The sequence below is a fragment of the Blennius ocellaris genome (genome assembly GCF_963422515.1).
Source record: "Blennius ocellaris genome assembly, chromosome: 7".
Classification (NCBI taxonomy): Eukaryota; Metazoa; Chordata; class Actinopteri; order Blenniiformes; family Blenniidae; genus Blennius; species Blennius ocellaris.
In genome coordinates this window covers 24,650,532-24,665,294 of record NC_137656.1, presented here as the reverse complement: position 1 = coordinate 24,665,294, position 14,763 = coordinate 24,650,532, and the positions used below count along the sequence as shown (strand labels likewise).

Sequence of the window (14,763 nt, the reverse complement as noted above, 5' to 3'; positions counted from 1 at the left end):
AGGCCACACCATCCGTTGTCATGAAGAGGAGTATTTCCACACAAGCATTTTTAGACTGTTTACAAGTAGCAGTTCAGCCGCGAGAGCGGCTGCACTATTCATTCAGCAGCCGAGCGCCTCTATGATCTGCTTCTTCTTTTGTGGAGATGGGTAGAGCCATGCATGTCGACTTTGCATCGTATAGCAACAGGTGGAGACACACTTTTTGTTTCATTCCCAATGTTTTCTACCTTCTCCTACCAAGCCTAACGTGGAGTCAGTAAAACAAGTTATGCGGGTCGTCAATCGATAACCAAAATAGTGTGTTTGGCTTAACATGACAGCGACGTTCCTTGCAGGGCATCGTTATTTATCTCACGCACCTTCATTTTCTGCTGGTGGTGGTAGATCTGCCACGCGATCTGGACATGCACTGCGCACCACTTGCCAGGTTTCTAAAAATTTAGAGAGAGACTGAGGTTAGCCTGCTGGCTTTGATATGGAGCGCTAAAAAAAGGAGTCTGGCATTGAGTTTTTCTGGCCAAACTACAAAGTGGGTTGCTCAACCAGGCAACAGATTAAGAAGATCGAACCCTGACTTTAACCCAATACAAGCCTCAAAGCTAGCCCACAAATGCAGCCACAACACTGCATTTGGGTGGTGGTGATTTGTTGAAGAATGTGCCTTTTTTAAAATTTTTGTATCTTTTTTTTTTGTAAACTTTGTGGAATGGCCAGAGAGATGAAGCAAGATTTAAAAAGAAAAATGCAAAAAGGATGAATGCATCCACTCACCCTAACAGACGTCCTGAATGGATCTGTTATCTGTATGGACAAACAGACGGTCGTTATCAACAACAACAAACATTCAACTGGACGTTTATCTACAGGTGCCTATAGAGACACACGACAAGGTACAAATGGAAAGAGATATTCCCTCACTTATTTCAGGCACACATATGTAGGGCATGCACGTTTTCCAGAGAGCAGAGAGCCTGAACAGATGAGCTCAGCTCAGTATGGTTCTTACCCGTGGATCTTTCTGCAGGAGTGTGTGAGGTACCGCTCCAGGGCGGGCTGCCACGTCAATGGGATTAGATGCCTGAGAGATAGAACGAAGGAGAGACACATGGGGTGATCAATAGTTAACATCCACACTGTCTACAAGGAACAAAAAATATTACTTGTTATGTAATTCTCAAATGGGGTTTGAAGAATCCTCAAAGAGTGCGCGGTGTGAAGGACTTTTAATTGCACATTCATTGGAGTTTTATTTTTAAACGTTCCCGGAAGGAAATTATTGACCATTGTAATTTGCCACTTTTCATTTTTGTTCCCACTGTCATGACAAATATGATCACGTTAAAAAAATACCATGAGGCTTAGGACTGAGGCTGGTGTCAGTGTCCTAGATAGATGTCTGTCGTCTGGAAGTCAGTATAAAAAAAATAAATAAAGAAAATTCAGCAAAACCACTGAGAGATCCTCCAGCTAGTGGTGCCAGCATCGCTTTCATCCAATATCCTGCCTCAGTAGCACTATAGCTTACTAATCCTCAATTACTGGCACTTTACAGCTGATGTAGATAAAACTGCAAGGACGCTACAGGCGCCGAGCCATGGAGGGATCCACATCTGTGATCTTCTCATCTCGCTTTAAGTCTTTGGAGCGCGGGCGTCCATATCAGCCTTATTAGTCTCCCCCTGCATCGTCGGGGAAGGATGAGTCTGCAGGGTGACCCGGGTTGCCAGACGCCACAAACAAACACACATCTCCAGCCCGCAGTCCCCAAGCTCATCTCCAAGAATACTTAGCAGGGGCTTTGGACGCATAAGAGTGTTCCTTGAACCATCTGGAGGGGTGCTGCCATAAAAAAAAAAAAAAAAAAGAAAGAAAGAAAGAAAAAGGGCCCCTCCATGACTGAGCCCACTGGGAATAAGGCCAGCAGATTTAGGCCAGCTTTGATTGGTGGCTTACTTCAGGTCACAGGCCGTGAGCATCTGCCAGACACACACACACACACACACACACACACACACACACACACACACACACACACACACACACACACACACACACACACACACACACACACACACACACACACACACACACACACACACACACACACACACACACACACACACACACACACACACACACACACACCATGTTCTTTGGTCTGCTCTTCTACAGAGACAGGAATCACTCTCTTATCTTGGGCTCAGCCTGTCTGGTGCACATGCAGCTCTTCGCTCCGGTTCAGGTTCAGTGGAGTTTAACAGAATATTATATTGGATTTAATGAGATGCGCTTGTGACCTAAGACGCAGCACAAGCAGTGAATATGCTGAGGGAAGCATGTAACCAAGTATTGAACATAAATCTTTTCTTCATAGGTTTAGAGGGCAAGTGACCATGTTTGGTAACTTCGTTCAAACCAACAACGACAGTCACAGAGGACATGAAAAATATCGGTGTACCACGCATTGAAATAAGTGCTGCTTGTGCACGAATACTAGAAATTTGAAATCAATGGCAAAGCATGGCATTCTGCTTTAAACTTGTCATAACTCAACAGTAACACTGTTGTATGCCTCTTTACGTAATAAAGAAAATGCACCTCCAGTTAGTTTGCCAGGTCAAATGATTAAAGTCTGACAAAATATCAAACGTCCGGACAGCAATTATTCACAGTTGGCATGTTCGGCAAACTGCCACAGAAATATCTCAAGCTATAAATCATGAAATACTACGTTATTTATGTCAGTCTTCCAGGTTTCACACTGATCTCATGATAAGCAAAAGACTGCTTATTTAAAGAACCAGCATGAAGTGAACACAATTGACTGTTAATTTGTGACCTTTGTGTCTTTCAATAGTCTTGGGTAAAAACTGACCCTTGATTTAACCCTTTAAAAAGTCTCCAGGGTTGAAAATGTTGGTGCCTGTTCATAGTGTTTCGTCAGCAGCAGCATGTTTTTTTCAAACCTCCTCAGAGTTCTCCATCTTTTCCTTCCCCGATAAAAACTTCTGCTTTGCGCTCTCACCTAAACTATTGGAGGACTGTAAGAAAACTTCTCCATGTAGTCAGAAGCACTTGGAATACTTTGCATTATTTATCAGATTTGAGTACATCTGTGCAGTCCGTCCATCTTTTCCCTGAACTACAGTCAGTGAGCGCAGCCTCTCTGATGCATGAAAACCCACAGTAAACCGCACGGTATACCGATGGCAAGTTAAATTGTTTTTCACATAAACAAACTCTCCTTGAGTGGTTTGGAAAAAAAAAAAATGTATATATATATATATATATATAAGTAAAAAAAGGTCAACTCGCAATTTCCAATTCTGTTTTGGCCTTATTGCGAGTTGTTATTTCGTCTGCGTTTCAAGCGAGTAGACACTTTGGGGATTCGCTCAGTGTGTTTTCCTCCCTGAAATGTCCGGCTGAGGGCGGGGGTGTGGGTCTGACCTTGGGCTGGAAGGCTCCTTGCAGCGAGCTGAAGGGTCCTGAGTGTGGGAGCAGCGGGGGCATGCCTGGCATGGTCGGGGGATAGGAGGGGAAGAACTGGGGAGAAAAAGGGGAAGGGGGGGGGGGGGGGACGGGAGGCACACACACACACACACGAAAAAAAATAAACAAACACACAAAGCAAAAATCATACAGTGATACGTACAGGACTCAAGCGTGTGTACCACACAAAGCCACGGCCACGTTTAAACGCTCTCACGGCAACATTCAAATATGTCTAATATTTGATTTGCCAAAATGCAAATTGCACATTTACATGAGATCAACAAAAGAAACTCACGTTTGAATGTCTGATGAAGGGATTGTCCAGCTTGGGGGCGTATTTGTCGAACTGAAAGGAGATAAGGAGGAAAAGGATAAGCGAACAATCCTCAAAAGTCTTTCACGTAATCCTGCATGCAAAAAAGCCTCCTTTAATAACGACGTCTCATTATTCCTAACAGTACCAAAAAAACAAAATACATGGACAACATCTGTAACTGGTAATAAGCAGGGTATGATCCAGAATAATAAGAGCGGGAGTAAAAGCAGCTGGCTTGCGCTGGTCACGGGTTTGCTTAAACAGCATGGTCAGATAAATTGCTAACAATACGAGCGCTTTAGCACGCTGCCAAGATGAAGACAGCCTGCATGATTTTCCAATTGAGCATACAGACATTGGGCGTGGAGGTCCGGCTTAGGAATCAGACCATTTTAAAACCAGACCAGTTGTTTCTATTCACTGGAAAATTTGCAGAAATGTGAATCTAATTGCTTTTGACTGCTGAGGCAGTTTTTTTTCTTTTTTTCTTTTTCTTTTACAAGCCCCAACGGTATAGAGAAAAAGTTTGGGGGGGGATACATGGAGACACAGAGCTTGTTTTTAGTGTTGGAAAACCAGACTTCAAAACATATTCAGTCAAAAAGGAAGTTTGTGCAGAAAATCACATACAGGAAGCTTGAACCGTCTGCCTTATGTGATTGAATCTGAGACGAGCGAACGACGCAGCTGGAGTTAAGAGCTGGTTTTCGAAGAGATCAATGCGAATCTAACGGCAACCTGACTCAAGGAAACAATGCGAGGGAACCTTTTCCGCGACAGCACTTGTGCATATTCGAGTAATTCCATCTCCAATGAGCCATTTCTTGTCCTTTTTCTTCACAAAACTGTGCGGTTAAAAAGTTTCCAATCAAGTCCAGAACAAATGTGAATCAGGCAGTCAGTAAGCTGAGAGAGAGAGAGAGAGAGAGAGAGAGCCTTGCCCTGTGTATGAAAGGAGACTTTGTGCGTGGTTCTCTATTTTGAAAAAGTCTAATTGCAAGTGACAGTAACTTATTCCTATTCTGCAAATACACAAACCCTTTGCAGGTACTTTTTGCGAGTGTTTTCACAAAGCTCCCTTGGCAGGCACAGATGTTTCGGGTTTGCATAAAACGGAGAAAATGAACGGGTATGAATCAGATTTTCTGTGCGCGCGTGTGCTGCGACACGGGTGGCTGAGATGGGGCGAGCGGGGCGAGCGCGGGGCGGGCTGATCCGCGGGGTTTTGGGGTCGGGGGCCCTCCAGTGAAGCGGGGGCCATTCACATCTGCACGCAGAATGGCAGCGGCAGCAACAGCGGTGGTGTTAGCGGCCCTGTTCGTGGGCGATAATGGGCCAAAATCAAAGACAGACGGCCTATTGAGAGGAAACACGGAGCCAGCTTCCGAGCTCATTAAACAGCTCCTCTGCATTTCTGAAGGCACAGTCTGTTTAATGCCTGACACTGGAAAAGGGATTTTAGCCGCTTTATGGCCTTGTAAAAAAAAAAAAAGAAAAAAAAATGAGAGAGAGAAGAGGAAAAAAAAAGAGAAAAACAAACTCCTGCCTTTGTAATTTATGGCGGCTGACACAGTTTTATAGAAGACAGCTTTGGCTAATTAAAGCCTAATATTTCATCTTACAACAATTAAGGCTATTCCTTGTCCAAAGACACGGCGGGGGCAAAGGGGCGGGCATCCAGTGATGCCATTTGGCAAGCCAGCTGCTTGAGGGTGGAGAACAATAAACAAATATAGAGGCTTCATAATTTCATTAATTACAGCCATTAGCCAAGGGCTGTTACATAGTTGAAATGACATGGGGCGTCTGGAGAGCGGCAGAACAAAAAAGACTGAGAGAAAGACAGCGAGAGAGGGGGGGGGGGCGGGGGGTCCGACTGGGAAATACTTAGTCTGCCTTTTAAGACAAAAAAACCCCCAAAACAAACAGTAAAAACAACCACAACATCATCATTACTCCTGCTTTTCTAAACAAGCACCAATGAGGAAAGAAGCAGCTTTGTTACTGAGGAGAAAAAGGAAGGGGTAAAAAGACACAAGTTTAAAAAAAACCCAACAACAATAACAACAACACAACAGCAAAGGGCAGTAATGACTCAAACCCCAGTGAAACAATGCAACAAGAAATGGGTGTTTATATGCATCACAGGGATCAAATAATGTTGGAATTAGTGAGATGGGGAAAATCGTCTCTTTCATCTTCAAACGCAGGACTGTAGATAATTCCTACCATGTCAGGAATGAGCAGGAGACCAGATAACTCTGTGTGCGTGTGCGTGTGTGTGTGTGTGTGTGTGTGTGTGCGTGTGTGTGTGTGTGTGTGTGTTGGCTGAAAACCCTTCTAAAGGGTCTCTATACTTATCTGAGACTGTGCCATAAATACCAGAGCTTTGATTTCTAATGTACAGGATGGGGATAATCTTAGAGCGGGGCCTTAATGGGACCACAGGCTCTTAATCAGAGGTCATGACATGATGGATTAGATCTATTAGACTAATGCCAAAAAGCTACAAATGGGGGGGAGGGGGGGGGGGGGGGGGGGCTCTGAATCGACTGTCAAGAGATTGCTGTGCATTTGAAATGATGGATGAATAGTCATAACTCTTTTTTCCCTCTGTGCTAATCTGAGAGCTGCCAGTGCTGGACCCCCCCCACCCCACCCCCCACTCCACCCCCCCAACCAGACATGATGGCAGTCAAAGCACGGAAGCAATTAGAAACATTATCAAAACAGTTTTACGGTGATGTCATCCCCCCCCCCCCTGTCCCCTCCTCGTCTTCTGCAATGAAGTCATCTGACCGACTTGCAAAGCTTTTGAAAATGTGTCGATGGAAAGTACGGTCGCTGTCGGGGCCGCGCACACGCATACGTGGCGAGGCCCCCGCACACAAACACTCGACTCAGCAGGAAATCATTCCCGCGCGCACGGATCGGCTCGCCTGTCGTCAACAAGCACATGAAAACGTTTAAAACGCATCCAGATGCAAACAATCGGACGGCCTGGCTTCAGGCGGTCGTTGCTTTTAATCACTAACCAGCAAAATCTGTGTTGGAGTTCGAAAGGTGAAGGTGAATAATTTGGGTGGGGTCTGGAAATCAGTCTGCGTTCTCGTCACCAGGAACTAAAGGCCTCGAATTGAATGTGACGCATAGGGCAGTTGTTCATAATTCCACTACGAATGATATAGTTGCAGAGCATGAATAAATCTATTTAACTGTCTGATGTTGGCCAAGATTAGAAGACATTCTGATGTGTATGTATGTATGTATGTATGTATGTGTGTGTGTGTGTGTGTTCATATGATGGGAGATGGCGTGTATTAGCGGATCAGCATTAGACTTTAACAAAACGTGTTCTGCTCCATGTTTGGTGTCAAAGGGACAGGAAATTCTCAGTAAAATCAAAAGATTTATTTTTTCAGGAGGTGCTGCGGGAAATATTTAGGTCAATTTTGGGGTAAAAAAAAGGAAGGGGGGGGGGGGGGGGGTTGTCCAAAAGATCGGGTGGGGTGACAGGCGAGTTGGTGGGAAGTTACGGGAGCTTTTATATATATATATATATTATTTTTGTTTTTACTTATCCTCACATTTCTGGCTTGGGTACGCACCATGGGAGGTGCGGTGGGCGGGGTGAGGATGGCGGCCGGGGGCAGACTGGCGGGGAAGGGCGTGAAGGTGTGCTGGTGGGTGTGTTGGTGCTGGTGCATGTGCTGATGTTGGTGAAACTCGGCCCTCAGGAGTGACACAGGGGCCAGCGGCGAGGCGGACGGCCCCCGGCCCCGCTCTGAACTCTGAACCAGGAAGCGGTTGTTCAGCTCCTGCCTCAGGAGGTCATGCTCTGCAAGAAAGGAGAGCGAGGAAAACCAAAAACAAAAAAAGGGGGGGGAGGAGGAAATAAAAAAAAAGAAAGAAAGAAAAAATGGGGAGGGAAAGGGAAAGTGGGGTGGGGCGGGGGGGGTGGACACAAGAAAAAAAAGGCACGGGCGCCCAGTCAGTCTTACAACAAGGGTAGAAGGGAAAAAGAAAATAGTCACCTGGCATTCTCTGTTTCTCCAGCTCATGCTGTGAGGGTTTTCTACGTGGGGACTCATTGGTGGTGGTAAGAGAGTTGCCTGTGACAATGTGCCAATCAGAATCCCCGAATGAGGCTGGCAATACATGATTGGTTGGTTGAATGATATCAACAGGCTGGTATCTAAAGACAAGAGAGAACCAAGAGTCATCCCAGCAGAAAACACACACACACACTCTTGCCCTCTATTAGAAAGTCTGGCACACACATCATCACTGGAGACATTTTAATTCATATTTTAATTTGCAGCACAAGAATAACTGCTTTGACCAATAACTTGATACCAATCACAAACACTACAGGACGCATGGATCTTGTTGATTTGAGGTGACTGACTGCACCACATTTCCACATGTGACCTGGTAATGCTGCTGAAGCTCCAGCTGTGACGGCTGCTCACTTGTTAGCTGACCTTTTACACTGAGCTATTCCAACCCCGTCACAGTGACCTGAAGACCTTTGTAAAAAAGTATCTATACTAATGTGAATGTACCCCATCTTAGAAATTGATTCCCAGTGTTTTCTACCAGTGACCTTAAGACGGTTATTTTGAATTTTCTTGTTTAATTTTTTTTCCATTCTGTACTGCCTATGGGTGATTTGGTGATATTTTCTTATATATCAGAGGTATCTATAGCTGCTGGAAAAAATTATCTCCCATACTTATATTGGCAATAAAAGAATCAGCTAAGTTACTTGCTGTCTACAGTTTTAATATAGCAATTTTCTGGAGCAAATACTGGAGGATATCTTTTATAACAACACTACCCTCACCGCTAAATGTGTTTAATTTTGGATATAAAAACTTTTCCGTGATATAATTTACACAAACACTTTAGCCTTTCCGTTTAAAATCAGTAGAGTAGAATTGGAACTCGACGAGTGGGTTTGGTAAAAAAGGAGCACGCCTCTAAAAATGTGCTTGTGATATGTTTAAGTGTAGAATCCAAGAATGAACAGATAAGAGAAAATATGAAATGAGCACTTACCAGATCAGTAAAACACACATGAACAGTTCAATACTTTTGACAAATTTTGTGAACTCATGATTAGAAAAATCTCCAGCTACATAATCTAGAGGGTTGGAGCGTGCATCAATGGAAAAAAACCTTTAATGCCGACATTTCTGAGTAATGTTAAAAAGTGTATTTGAAAAAAAACCAAAAAACAGCTGATCAAAGTGATAAAGGTCCGGAGTGGGCAACTAATTTCCCCAAAGAGCAACATGAAACCTTAACATTACAATTGAAGTTTGAGACATAAGTTGATTTGAATTTTGCTAAATACCAATCATCTCTTGATTAAAAGGTAAAGAACCTTTTTTTGGGTTTTTTTAAACAATTTTTATAAGCTACTGTTGCTCTGCATCACTGTTTTCTCAGTCTTCTCCGGTGTTTGTCTGGAAATCATGATAGAATATTTTTAAATTCCTGAGCTGAGTACATAAATAAAACAAAATTCTGTCAATAACCATTTTTGTTTTGCAACACCAAATATGTGCGGTAACAATTGCTAGTTCTGATAGCCAAGATGTTAGATACAACTAATAATGCAGTACAAAAGCCAATAATGTGAAATACTGTGAGGGGTTTAGATGCAATAAAGCCAATAACAACAGTCATTTTCATTTGCTGCAGGACTTCCTAGTGACACCCTGAGGGCCTGTCAAGCTGAACTGAAGGGCCACATGATGCCCAAGTCTGGTCTGAATCCTTCCTAAAGCTATCTCAGTACTTTGGGGTCTAAACTGGAGCTGCAATGCGGTGCGCGGCTTTACCTGGGTAGGGGGTGCCGGCAGGGTGCCCGGGCACCACTAAACTGTTGGTTGGTAAGGTCGGTGGTGGCGGCAGTGTGGCTGGGGTTGCAAACATGGCCGAATGGCGATGGGCCGGGCTCCGTAGGGAGGAATAGTGCGAGGTAGAGAGATTGGCTATGGACAGAGGCAAGGCGGGGGCCGAGGCCGGTAGCCCACTGAGGTGGTGGTGGTGGTGGTGGTGAGGGGATGGAGGCAAGTGTTGTTTGGGGAGACCCACTGGACTGCTGCTGTGGCTGAGGATTCAACAGGATGCAAAGAAAAAAACAACAAAGCAAAAAACAGCGGTTATTTTTCACAGTCTAAATAAATGCAACGCTTGATCGGTTTAGACGTCCAGACGGTTCTTATATTTATTACATACTTTGGCTTTCTATTGCAGCTGAACTGATGATGTGTTTGATGCTTTGCCTTGACAACATAAGAATGATTTTCTAATAACACTTCATATATTGAGGTGAAAAAAAAAAAAAACCACAGAGAGGGCACAGTCTGAGAAGATGAGGTGAAATGGTCGGATGTGATGAAAGTATCGTACAGCGGTAGAGCTCAATGAAAAACAGTAAATCTGACAATTGGATATTGCAAGCCTTTAAGATGAGGGGGAAGAAAAAAAGATCAATATCCACAATAAAACCCTCTGTAAAATATAGAAGAGTGGACTTGATGATATTTAGTTAGTAATTATGCCAGGCTGTTTTTATCAATGTTTCTTCACTGACAGAAACACATATTGTACAAACAGAACTAACTGAAGGGAGGGAAACACAGAACTGTCCTGATATTGAGCCCTGCTCCTTCACTGTTAAAGTCTCTTGTGGATTTTAACACCAACAACTCTAAAGGGAAAAATGTTTAACTCTGTCTCCCATATTGTTTTCTCATATATCTGTAAAATGGAGACTCGGATTTAGGATTCTCCTTGAAACAATTTCCCAGTTTTTCCCAGCAGAGACTTTGTTAGAGGCTAACAGAGTTGTACTTTTATAAAGCTTACCTTCAAACTGGTCCAGGCTACTCTGGAAGATTTTCTACTTCAGCTGCTTTAGGTTTGTACTGGGAGACGTTTAATACACTGAGGCCATCTTTTTTCCACTCGCCATGCATTCATATGTCAACGCTGCCGGACACTAACATCATTTGCTCTCCCTCCTCTCTATACAACTTCTTGGTGTGGCTCCTGCAGCGAGCGGATTGTTCTGCTTTCACATCAGCTTGTCTATTTACTGCTTTCTTGTCTTTTTTCCCTCTCATACTATCCCCCCCTCACCTCGCCCGGTTCAACAGAACACAGCATCTGGTTCTGCAGAGGTTTCTACCAGGTTTCCATCTTCCACATAGGAGAAATGTTTTGCTTTGTAAAAGTGCCATGAGGTGGAGATGCAGTTGAAGCTACAGGAATGAGAGTCAGTTGTATTGGTTTTCGCTTGCAGGCGACAAAGTACCTGATGTCGTGGATGCTGCTGTACTGCAGCGGGTGGTGCAGCTGGTGGCTCAGCGACAGCGGCCGCGCGTGATGCTGCGGGGGCGGGAGCACACGGGGCTCCTGGTGCACGTGCGGGTGGGGAGGGTGGAGCTGCGGGTGGAGCTGGGGGTGGGGAGGGTGGAGCTGGGGGTGGGGAGGGTGGAGCTGGGGGTGGGGAGGCGCCCTCAACAGGGGAGGAGTCGGGGCAGGGGGAGGCGGCGGTGGTGGCTCCCTCTTGACGCTGAGAGGAGGCGGGGTAGGCAGGCGTGACCGAGGTGGCTGTGGGGGCGCCGCCGCCGCTGCGGGGGCAGGGGAGCCCGTCGGTGCCGAAGCCGGGGTGGGGCTGGGCACAGGCGGCGCGAAGGGCACCTCGCTGATGCTCTGCTCCTGGCTGCGCTGGAGCCCGGAGACTTTGGCTGAGGTACAAGTCTTGGACTCGGGACTTTCATTCGTTGGCACACCTGGAGAGGACGAAAACAAAAACAAGACACAACTTGAGAATAGCACTTCTAAACAGTGGATGTGTTTGCGAATATCCAACCTTCTGATTAGATGGGAAAGTGTCTGGTATGAAAAATGACAGCTGGTTGTGAGAGTGCAGCAGACTATCCAGGAGTTTCAATGACGAAGTGGAAAAGAAAAGCTCCCTTCACTCTATAATGTTGTCCCTGTGTCTTCTGCCCAAGGTTCCTCTTGTTTCCTTCTCCCTAGGTTCCATTAAGTGTTTAATCAGGTCATTTTCATGCTTGACTATAATCAGATGATCCAATTTCTTCCCGCGATCCAGTCAGTATGAATAAATCACAGCTAATTAAAGTTAAATGTCGGCCCCCATTCAGGGCTTTGCTGAGCACACAATCTGGCATGAAATAATTATGTTTCAATTGTGCTGTGAAGAGAGATCGCGGCCCCTTATCTTGGCCTCTCTGCCACTGCGTCTTTCTGTCCTCCCTTCCTGTCCTTTCAGGGGATATGGGAAACCACAGCAGAGCACTGTGAACTCGGGCACTTCGTCTTTACCATTCATCAGAGGTCTTTTCAACGGAGAAGGAGGTTTTACAATCAGCATTCCACCGAACAACGACTTCTCATCCTTAGGCTGTTGCCGTTTAATGGCTGTAATTATAGGCTGTTGTTAGCGGGGAAATCAAAAGTGGCAGAAAATGCAGCGTCTTTGCCGCACAAAGGATCTCAACGCACTTATGGATCTTAATGAAAAGACAAGACATTTGGCGATCTTGTACTTCTCTCACAGTTAAACGACAAGCAAAATGGGCCAATAAGAAAGTGAGCATGAAGTCATGGCAGCACTATAATTGCAACAGAGATTTTTATTGCTATAGCCTCTAACACGAAAAAGAAAAAGAAAAGAGAAGCCACTCCTGGTGAAATTAAAATTGAAGTGATAGAGACGGTGCATAAAGACAGACAGAGACAGAAGGGCGAAGGCAGCCCAGTGGTGATGACGCTCTCTTAGTGGCTCTAATCTACAGCTAAGATGCAGCAGTACTTCAGTTAAAAGGCTTACTAGCGCCTCAATTAAAAAAGCTCCACGGGCGCTCTCTGCGGTAACAAAAAAATGAGAAGAGCTGGGAGCCGCTGTCAAGCCAGTCAGAGCTCAACATGCAGCCCACTAATGGAATATCCAGTCCCTATTAACAGCCTGCTTAATCTTTCAAGGATCCTAACACCCATAAAAAGGCCAATAAAAAGGCAGGGCAGAGCTTTTATATTTTTTTTATTTGTCAAGCTCCCCCTCCCCGACTCCTTGCATTTATGGGTGTGCTGGGGCTGAATAAGGTGTCACGATTTTTCAAATGAATTCCGGGGTCCAGGCGTATATAGACCTCCAGATTTATAGAGGTCTGGGACTCGAATTAAACTGTCAGGCTCTCATTCCTGCAAGCAAAAGAGAAAAAAGGGGGGAAAGACTCAAGGCAGAGACAGAGAGACAGGCGCAGACAGCAAAGCAGAAGTGAAGAAGCAAATATCCACAGTCGAAATGTCGCCATTGGGTGATGTTGCCATGGCAACCCTGTTCTCCCAGACACAATGCGAGGCGAGCAATACTGAAGGAAGTCTCACCACGACCACTAGGAGGGAGAGGGGGGAGCTTTTCATACTAATGCTGGAGAGAGAGAGAGAGAGAGAGCCACAGCCAGTGCCGGGTTTTCTTAATGATGATTCTAATGGGCTCTAATGGAGGCAGGGAGGTATCGGCTCAGACCGACCCATCCCTCATTAAAATCACTCTGAATGCTCACACACACACACACACACACACACACACACACACACACACACACACACACACACACACACACACACACACACACACACACACACACACACACACACACACACACACACACACACACACACACACACACACACACACACACACAAAAGACAGTTTGCAGCGATGCCATTTGCAAAGACGGATAGAAGACGTGACATCTTCAGATTTGATGGAACGCCAAACCGAAATGTTACAAAGAAAACCAAAGTGTGATTCATTTCAATGGCTCCTTTGCTCCAGATGACAACATACTACAATGAGCTCCCTCACATAAGCATTAAATACAGAGATTGTACGTGAAGGCGTTTGAAACTACACTTGTTTGAGCATCTTCAGCTGCAAATAGACTTTCTCTGCGCACATTTACGGACATAAACTTATCATCCAGGGTGCTTTATTTAGACGACTATGAAAAGCGCTAACGAGTTGACAAGAAATACGTCTCCAACAAATGTCACCTTTGGGCTAAACGGGACAAAACCACAGCAGTTTCTCACCAAACACTGGCCCGTCGCTGCAGAAGCACAAAACTGTCAGCTACAGCTTTAAGCATGTCAGAAAACTGCTGAATCCTGCATTGCTTTGTTCCTCCTTACCTCAGGACATGGAATACACTTCCTTTGCAATCACATGCTGAGGAAAACAGTACGCAAGCCACAGGCGGTCATGTGAAACAAATGCCATACGAGTGTTTGTAAGGGGAAAAAAACCAAAACCCCACAGTGCTGTCCTGAAGCCCTGCCCTGCAAACCTGAGCAGATGGTGTGAGTGAGTCAAGCAGGTTGGAGGGCAGCCCAGTGGTGGGGGGGGGGGGGGTGGCACCCCTCTCCTGTTAGTGCACCGTGGGGACAGGGACATTCCCCAGGGGGATGTTGGCAGGTCTGCTCACCAGATGACATCTCATCCCAGTATTGATCTTTTTATAGTTGTTCCTGTAGCCCTGCTTACTCGGGGGAATTGGGCCTTGCCCCGCCTGCACGTGCCTCGCTTCGCTGTGATACCGGTTGTGACGGTGGCGGGGTGCAGACAGACCTGACAGAGCCCGCGGTAGCAGACGGGAAACAAGCCACTGGGATTTACTGCTGGTGACGGATGTGTCCAGCGGGGAATCTGGGGAGAGCGCGGTGTCGCTACACAGCTGTTCCTGCCTTCGATATCCTTCACTCGTGACCCTGTTTGTCCCAGTGGAACATCTGGAGAGCTGGCACTGATACGGTCCTATGTGGCCTTTATGTAGCCAGATGGCCCTACTCGGATTGGCTTGGACCAGCCTGGAACTGCTTAGCCCCGGGGTGGCCTT

At 45.6% G+C, this 14,763-nt stretch overlaps 2 protein-coding genes across 2 annotated transcripts in view; both read right to left on the bottom strand.

Moving 5' to 3' along the window:
* The window catches only part of fbrsl1 (fibrosin-like 1), a gene marked incomplete at its 5' end in the record, with an annotated part of 329,828 nt that overhangs the window by 24,559 nt on the left and 290,506 nt on the right, over nucleotides 1-14,763 (bottom strand).
* On the bottom strand, nucleotides 154-8,439 carry LOC308132917 (autism susceptibility gene 2 protein-like). The gene is made up of 6 exons (XM_080500126.1): nucleotides 7,402-8,439; nucleotides 3,794-3,844; nucleotides 3,454-3,549; nucleotides 1,010-1,081; nucleotides 775-804; nucleotides 154-434 (listed from the first exon to the last, which is right to left on the bottom strand). The coding sequence occupies exons 1-6, from the start codon at nucleotides 8,035-8,037 to the stop codon at nucleotides 312-314; spliced, it is 1,008 nt and encodes a 335-aa protein (XP_080356252.1). The 5' UTR covers nucleotides 8,038-8,439; the 3' UTR covers nucleotides 154-311.